The following is an 8,323-nucleotide window of genomic DNA, read 5'->3' on the forward strand; positions in this document are numbered from 1 at the left end:
AATCAGAGGGCTAATATCAATACTATGCATGGCAGTCTCTCTTGGCTAAAAGAAGAGGAGAGACACGTTATTGTATTCATAAGAAACATTGTGTTGAAAATTACAAATTGTTTACATAGTTGACTTACACACAGCACTGACACACACACTTACCCCACCAGACATGCCACCAGGGGTCTTTTCACAGTCCCCAAATCCATAACAAATTCAAGAATATGTACATTATTAGATAGTGCCACGATGGCATGGAACTCCCTTCCATCACAGATTGTTCAAGTGAACAGCAAACCTGTTTWAAAAAAACAACAACAGATAAAGCAACACCTCACGACACAACGCCTCTCCTCTATTTGACTTAGATATTGTGTATGTATTGTTATGTAGGCTGTGTGGGATGTTTTACATTTATGTAGTTCTGTCCTTGAGCTGTTCTTGTCTATTAATGTTCTGTATTGTGTAATATTTCATGTTTTGTGTGGACCCCAGGAAGAGTAGCTGCTGCGATAAATGGGGATCCTAATAAAATAACCAATCCCTCCCTCCCACCTCTTCATTACATCCCAATGTTGTTGGGGTCTGTGATGGCCCATCATTTGTATCACGTAGTACTATTCTGCTTTTGCTCCAGAGACTTCAACTCCCTCTCCAAAGATAATGTTTATGAAAACAAGCATTTGGTGAGTTTTACGTAATTATCTTTTACCTGCATGCATGACTGTCTCAATGCATGTTTATGTTCATACATTGCACTACATCTTTTTATATTGTCCTATCTGTCTGGCATTTCATTATTGATCCCTGTCTCCTACCAGGCATTTGAGGTCGCACAGTCAAAGCTGAGCATCCCTGCATTGCTGGATGCTAAGGACATGGTGTCCACAGAAGTGCCAGACCGGSTAAGTGTCATCACTTACCTCTCCCATTACTACCACTGCTTCAACAAGAAGTCTCATGGTGTGTAGCTAAATTGTGRCATAGTCAAATTGGGAAAACAGCACATGGTTGGTTCCACCTTTCTTTGTTTGTCAAATGTGTGTGTATTCAAAGTGTTTATCTTTACTAAGCAGCCAATCCAGACAGTTTGAAGACGCCATGTGTCGCAGAGTTCTCCAGTCACTCCAAGACACAACCTGACTCTCTTGGAGGTTCGCAGCCAGCCAAGGTAATGTAATAAAGTTGTTATGAAGCCATTTTTATTTTGAATTTTTTATTACTTAATCTCAAATCAAAGTTATTTATCTCAATCTCCTCTTTCATCCCAAATTCTCACATTTCTTCCTCTTTACTGTTGCCATTGGCTGACCTCCCCTGCTCAACAGTCAAGGACAGAGGAGCGATCCAACAGTGGCAGGCCATGCAGCATTTGTGCCTCCTGCACGAAGCATGTCCACCTGGTGCAGAGACATCTCACTGAGGGGAAACTCTACCACCGCAGCTGCTTCAGGWAACACTACTGCTCAGAAGGCAACGCTAGCTTATCCTTATCTGCAGACAGTGAAATATAATCTGTGATTTGTGTCCCTCTCATGTCATCCTGTGTTTCTCTTTCAGATGCAGTGTGTGTAGCAGCACTCTCTTACCAGGGTCTTACAAAGAGGGGAGTGAAGTTGGCTCCTTGGTCTGCACCCACCACTTGACAGCCAGTCAAAATGCCCACCCCGACTACAGTAAACAAACTGGATCAATAGAGAATCTGCCCAAATTAGATGAGCAGGAGGTGACACTATCTCAGGGTGGATTTACAGACAACCCCGATCTCTCTGATTTTATTAGAAAAACAGACTCAGGTGAGACAGTTATTTTTGAAAGAGGAGAGACAGAGACAGAGGGAGGTGAGAGAAAGACAAGGCATGACACACTTAAGAAGCAAAGGCCACCCTGTCCTCCAACTCCKACTGTAGAAGAGGGAAAGCTTGAAGAAGCAGGGACACGGCCKATTCAGACAACAGAAACACTCACTGTAACTCCAGACAGCGGTTCGGCTTCTGCAAGCCCTGGACGGCCAGCTCCTGCACCCAGACGGGTGTTAGACTCCACCCCTCCTCGTCCTGCACCCAGAACCCACCTAAAGCCATGGACAGCCCCCTTGTTTCTGGTGAGTAAGACAAAACCACCACTCCACTTCTCAATTCTGACCTCACTTTACGACTGTATGAAGAGTATGTCATTGTTATCAGAATATTTCAGTACACTCAATTCTGTGTTTAGCAGATGTTGGAGTTGGAGAATCAACCAACTTGTCCAAAGCAGCTAGTTCACTTGGTTTGTCTAATTTGACTGAAGCTAAAACCACAAGTTCATCTTACTTGGCTGAGGCTGCTAGTTCCCTTGATGTATCTAATCTAGCTGAAGTAGCCAGATCACACGGTGTATGTGGTCTAGCTGGAGCTAGTGGGTTAGGAGGTTTAGTTGGAGGAATTAGTGCACCTAACATATCTAATTTAACTGAAGAAGCTAGTGTTTCTGAAGCTTCTGCCAGTTCACTTAGTGTGTCTAATTTAGCTGGAGCTGATAGCATATGCAGTGTAACTGGAGCACCAAGTGCTCTTGGCAAATCAGATATAGCCCAGAGCCTCTCTTTGCCCAAAAGTGTGTCTGTGCCAGCAATCTCCACTAGTTCAGCCTGTACCCGAAGCCACCCCCCACCAACCTTGTCAACCAATGGAGCAGCAGCCAGTCCTTCACTGCTCAGACCCCCATCGCTCCCTAGTGTGTCTGAAGTGAGTGACTCTGGCCAGGTGCCCACCTCCTCTCCCAAAATACAGAACATATAAGCTTGTATTAGACAACACATGCATATTATGCAAAGATATCAGGTTAAGTAAGTTTCAGACTGAAACTATTTTCCAACATGTTAACATAAAAGACAACATGTTTTTCTAAGATTCTTGCATAATAACATCGTCCCTATACTGTAGGTTATAGCCTACTCGAGATAGCTGCTTGGACTGTGTGTGCTTGAATATTACAATTGTGGATTTCACAGAAATGTCTTCAATCTCCAATTTAGCAGGTATGTAAGGAGAACCCTTTCAATCGTAAAGTCTCCCCCTCTGAGTTCCCCAAATCCAAGCCTGCCCCTGGACATGGCTTCCCCCTCATCAAGAGGAKGGTGAGAGGATATCTCAGTATAATGAAATTAACCCATTCTCCAGTGTTTTCTCCAAATCAGAACAGTCCCCTAGTACACATGCATGTCTCCTCAGGTGCAGACAGACAACTATGTCCCAGTGGAGGAGCTGCAGGTGGAGCTGGGGGAGCTGGAGAAACGAATGGACAGGCTGGAGCCGAGAGGGGTGGAGATGGAGAGAAGCTTGAGAGACTGCCAGAATGGTGAGTGTCTGTAGTTGTACGTGTCTATAGTGTGCTTATTATTAACATCCAAGTAATTCTTCCGGTTATRATATAAAGTGTTGTTGTTAGAGATTAATTGTTATTGAGAAAACTAGTGTCGTCCACCTGTTTGTTTCAGACCAGGAAGAGGAGGACATGTTGGTGGACTGGTTCACTCTAGTACATGAGAAACAAATGCTTGTGCGCAGGGACGCAGAGCTGGTATACATGTAAGTGCACTGACCTGAAATTATATCAAAGCAAGACAGCACCTTCATAACACCTTTATTATCTCTGCTTCTTTTATCATTCCCAACATATGGACAGTGTTGTAAATGAAATATTTATGGACTTGATGTATTTGTATGTGCACTCCAAGGGCCAAGCAACAMAATTTAGAGGAGAGACAGGCAGACGTGGAATATGAACTGAGATGTCTCCTCAACAAACCAGGTGAGTGGCCAGTTTTCACACGACCCTCCCTCAATTATCTACTACTCCTCAGCAATTATCAGTCTGCTATTATTAATTATGTGTTATGTGTTGTTATTTGACTAATCTAATTGTTTGTCTCTCCTCATCTCCTCCTCAATCATCATCCCCCCAGAGTGTAAGTGGAGTAAGGATGACCGTTATAGGGACCAGCAGTTGATGYAGGAGCTTGTCACCATCATTGAACAGAGGAACCACATCATCAACAGCTTGGATCAGGACAGGCAAAGGTGCATGAAAAACTCATAGATGAATACCGACAGCCATTGATTCAGACAAATTTCATTCAGCAGATAATTGATGCTCTTGCTCATACCTACCAATGGTTTGTCTTTTTCAGTGAAAAAGAAGAATATGTTCAGTTTTCCATGATCAAGAAGAAAGGTGAGGGGAAAGTATTTTCCTAGAGTGTTTATTTTGTTGTTGTCTTTTCTGTTTTCTCGTGTCTGTTCACTCTCTTTCATTCCTATTCCCTCAATACTACACCTCAGACTCCTTCATTTCTCAGAATTTGATCATGGTATCACTATTTCTCCCTCCTCAGATTTAAAAAAAGAGTCTGGGAAAGACCTGAAGACGTTAAGAGCAAAGTTCAAGCCCATGAAGATGCTGAGTCATAAAGACTCTAAGAGCAAAGGCTCTCTAAAGAAGAATAACTGAGTTGGACTCGGGCTCACCCTGTAAGGAAGGAACAAATAGGTCTATATTTGTGAACAAATACACATTGAGCCACAATGTAATGTCTCATAATTGTACAAATAAATGTATGAAGATTACGGGTAAGAGATGGAGACTCTTGGACTGTGGATGAGAGTGGATACGAATTAAGAGAAGCCTCTGATGCATTTGATGGATTTTCTTCCCAAGTGAAAAAAACTATCCCCATTATACCTCCCCATTACACTGCACTTTTTGCACAAGATGTGATTGCTCCTGCATTCCGTAAAGCCGTGGTCAGCCTATTATTTTTACAGTTCAACTTTGTTAAATTATATTTAATAAAACATTGTACTTTGTATGAACAGAATGTATTTGTATGATCATAATCTTTTGATAATGTTTTAAATGTCATTTTAATGTTTGTTTTTTTCAAATGTACCTCATACGCCTAATGTATATTTCAAGAAAATAGTCTTTGCTACTCCAGATTGTGGCGATGCATTCCATTGCCTGTACAGTCTGATTTATTGGGCAAGATCTTTGTGAGATTTAGATTCACACTGTATTCAGATCTTTGTTATTTATGTCTCGCCAATGTGGGAATTAACCACTTCTTGATGATAGGTATTTTATCATGCTCAAAACTACATTATACGATCTAAAAAAATACACGTTTAGTTAGTATAATACATTTGGAAAAATAAACCTAGATATATATTTTTAACTGTATATATATATATTTTTTAAATATCTCGTTCATGTGTTGAGTSGCTCTGCGGAACTATATAATATGGTGCAGTTGATAGTCTACCAATTAAGTCGACGCACTACGCGGCCGGAAGTTGGTTAAACAGATTATGTCTAGATGTTAACAACAGTCTTGAAATTCGCTATAAAAAACACTKGTTTTTTTTTTTACTAAAGTAAAGGAACATGTCCGACAACGAAGGAGAGTAAGTATATAGAATATTGTTATCTAAAAAAAAAAAAAAAAAGAAGTACAACGATGTATGTCGCATGTCTTTTTAGACTCAATTTAGGGACCTTCCATGTTCTCCCAGTGATTTTAGGTCAACGTGGTGACCTTTTCATTTTTCTCCCAGTGAGAACATGAATCACTGGGAGAACATGAAAGGTTCCCACGTTGAGAGCCTAAAAAGACATACGACACACATGTATTGTACTTAACCAATCTAACTGGTTAAATTAGCGCACGTTGCCTCAACACTCCACTGTTCACGTTTGTTTATTATTCTTTACACTTTACTCCTCTTGTTACCTCTGCAGTTTTGATGATGGAGACTTTGATGACGCTGAAGAGGATGAGGGATTGGATGACCTGGAAAACGTTGAAGATGTGAGTTTGCCACCTATTTGTTCTTCCTAGTTAGCAAGGTATTAARTCWGAACGTTATATAGTAAGCGTCATTGTATCTGGACAGATTTATAGTGTTTTAGTAATCTCTTGTGATCTGTCATATTCCTCTGATGCTTTTTATTTCACTACAATCAATCCATTACTGTCTGTCACCTATTCAATGTTCAACAATTTCATCACCAATTCAAACTAAATMTATAAAAATTCTCCCAACCTCTTCCTCTTTGCTCTCTCTGTCTGTTTCTTGTTGTCCTGGCCTGTTACTAGGAGGACCGAGAGAATGTGAAGATCCTGCCTGCAGGGGAGGGGTCGCAGGCCAACCAGAAGAGGATCACAACTCAATACATGACCAAATATGAAAGGGCCAGGGTGCTGGGGACACGRGCCCTCCAGATAGCGTGAGTACACCTCAGCAGTGTTGCAATATACTAGGAAAGTGAAACTTCCGCTTCTTTCCAGAAATGTCTTTCTGCCCTTGAGTCCCTGTGAATAAAAAGAGCCCGTGTCAAGCCTCTTCGCTGAGAACTAGTAACCATCTATGGGTTTCTCAAATGAACATTTTGGAAGTTAATTAAAATACGATATAGAGATGACCTTTATCTCTTACGTGGCTGTAATTCATATGTATGATTCCACCCATGTCTTGCCTTTACTCAAGACAGTCATTTGTCTAAAGGTAAATATCAATATTGTAACCGAAACTAGGTCTCAACTAGCTAAAAAAAAAAAAAAACATAATACACATGACAACTGACTGCATTCTAAATGATCAAATACGAAGATAAAGCTAGCTGTTTTGGTYAAGAATTAAACAAAACATTCCAAAGCCAACGTGAATCACAACCTTACACCGTAATGTTTGAAGGAGCTTGGTGCCTACAGCATGGCTGACAAGATGTACAACAAAGGGAAAAAATGACAGCAGTGGACACGGAAGATAAATCTCCTCCCACGTGGATACCACGTTCCCAGCATATTACAACAGATGTTTATTTTTGCCACTACTACAGGTACCACTCACCTTGTGCTCTTGCCATATTCTCTACCTCAGGTGTCAACTGCAGGTTTAGTTGGTGACCGGTAATCTGCTGAGTATGTGGAGGAATGTATAGTCTATCTCTGTCATGTTGTCTCTCTCACTATTCATAACTTTCTCTGTGATATAGGATGTGTGCCCCAGTCATGGTGGAGCTGGAGGGAGAGACAGACCCTCTGCAAATTGCCATGAAAGAGCTAAAGTAAGCTATGCTTAATCTCATTTTTTTCTTATAGTTTATGATGGAAGGAGTCTATACAGTTTGATACATGGAGAGTGCCTGTTACTTTTCAGTATATGCTTGTGTTTTTTCTGTGACTGTTACAGGTGCAGGAAGATCCCCATCATCATCCGGCGGTACCTTCCTGATGGCAGTTATGAAGATTGGGGCTGCGACGAGCTCATCATTACAGACTGAGCCAGACCAAACCGGACAGGCGGGGCCAGACCACCTCGCAACTCACTGGACTGGTGTGAGTGCAAGCTTTTGTTCCAGAAAGCATTAACACCTTATTTAACTAGTCAGGGTCTATTTAAGACTATGATTCATTGATTAGTCAAATCTTGTGTGTTACTGCTTGGCTGGAACAAACGCCTGCATACATACTGGTCCTTTGCTATAACCTCACCTACACCTGCACTGTGCCAACCAGCTCTACAGACAACCTGCAGAGTGAAGTCATCAATTAATAAGTCTTTACATTTTAGGCCTGTGACCTCTCCCACTGTATCTCCATTTATTTTGAAAGCATTGAAGCATATACACTCTATGAAGTGAAAGTAGGGCTTTTAAAAGCTATGTGCTGTTATMACAGCTGTCATTCACAAGGGAGAATTGTAACGCATGTCTACATTTACATTGTGTTAGGAAAAAATTTAGTTGTGATTATGAATAGTTTTATGACGGGGAAGAGCAGTTGTTGTGAAAGAGCTCTTTGTTTTATTGTGATTAAATTGTTTTGTAAGAAAGTACTTTTTGTATTTTTCTTACCCAACACAATTGATTTATTGCATGGAGGTCTCAATATGTGACTGTTTTTATAAGGTTTAGAGCAAATAAAGTATTTGCAAMTTTCTTTCATGCAGTGTTAATTGCAAAACATCTGTAATTAAATACAAATGGTACAACTCACAAATTAATTTGAGTGAATAACTTGCTGAAACAATTTCAACTATGCTCTGAGCAAAACGTCTTTAAATGATCCTCCCAAGAACTAAGATTTCTAAGAAATCTGTMTCATATTTCTGAGATATCAACGTCATATGTTTTTCTTGGAGGCTGGCGGAAGTACTGACATGACCCAAACACAATTATAGACTGAAGGAATGTGTTGTGCTGGATTTTACTGTATCAGTTGTCTTTTACTCTGAATTGTACACTTAGTACAGATAAAACACCTATCCAACCCAGCACCCCTAATCGC

At 40.7% G+C, this 8,323-nt stretch overlaps 2 protein-coding genes across 2 annotated transcripts; both read left to right on the forward strand.

Moving 5' to 3' along the window:
- The first annotated feature begins 240 nt into the window (after positions 1–240).
- LOC111981605 (MICAL-like protein 1) lies at positions 241–4,852 on the forward strand. The gene is made up of 11 exons (XM_070449164.1): positions 241–276; positions 813–954; positions 1,068–1,167; positions 1,552–2,095; positions 3,011–3,112; positions 3,207–3,333; positions 3,473–3,563; positions 3,713–3,786; positions 3,941–4,055; positions 4,166–4,209; positions 4,370–4,852. The coding sequence occupies exons 1-11, from the start codon at positions 241–243 to the stop codon at positions 4,483–4,485; spliced, it is 1,491 nt and encodes a 496-aa protein (XP_070305265.1). The 3' UTR covers positions 4,486–4,852.
- Positions 4,853–5,298: 446 nt separating this feature from the next.
- Positions 5,299–7,871, forward strand: LOC111981688 (DNA-directed RNA polymerases I, II, and III subunit RPABC2). Its single transcript, XM_024013092.3, has 5 exons — positions 5,299–5,438; positions 5,773–5,842; positions 6,131–6,261; positions 7,030–7,101; positions 7,227–7,871. The coding sequence occupies exons 1-5, from the start codon at positions 5,419–5,421 to the stop codon at positions 7,315–7,317; spliced, it is 384 nt and encodes a 127-aa protein (XP_023868860.1). The 5' UTR covers positions 5,299–5,418; the 3' UTR covers positions 7,318–7,871.
- Positions 7,872–8,323: the final 452 nt, after the last annotated feature.

This window comes from Salvelinus sp. IW2-2015, linkage group LG20 (assembly GCF_002910315.2).
Source record: "Salvelinus sp. IW2-2015 linkage group LG20, ASM291031v2, whole genome shotgun sequence".
NCBI lineage: Eukaryota > Metazoa > Chordata > Actinopteri > Salmoniformes > Salmonidae > Salvelinus > Salvelinus sp. IW2-2015.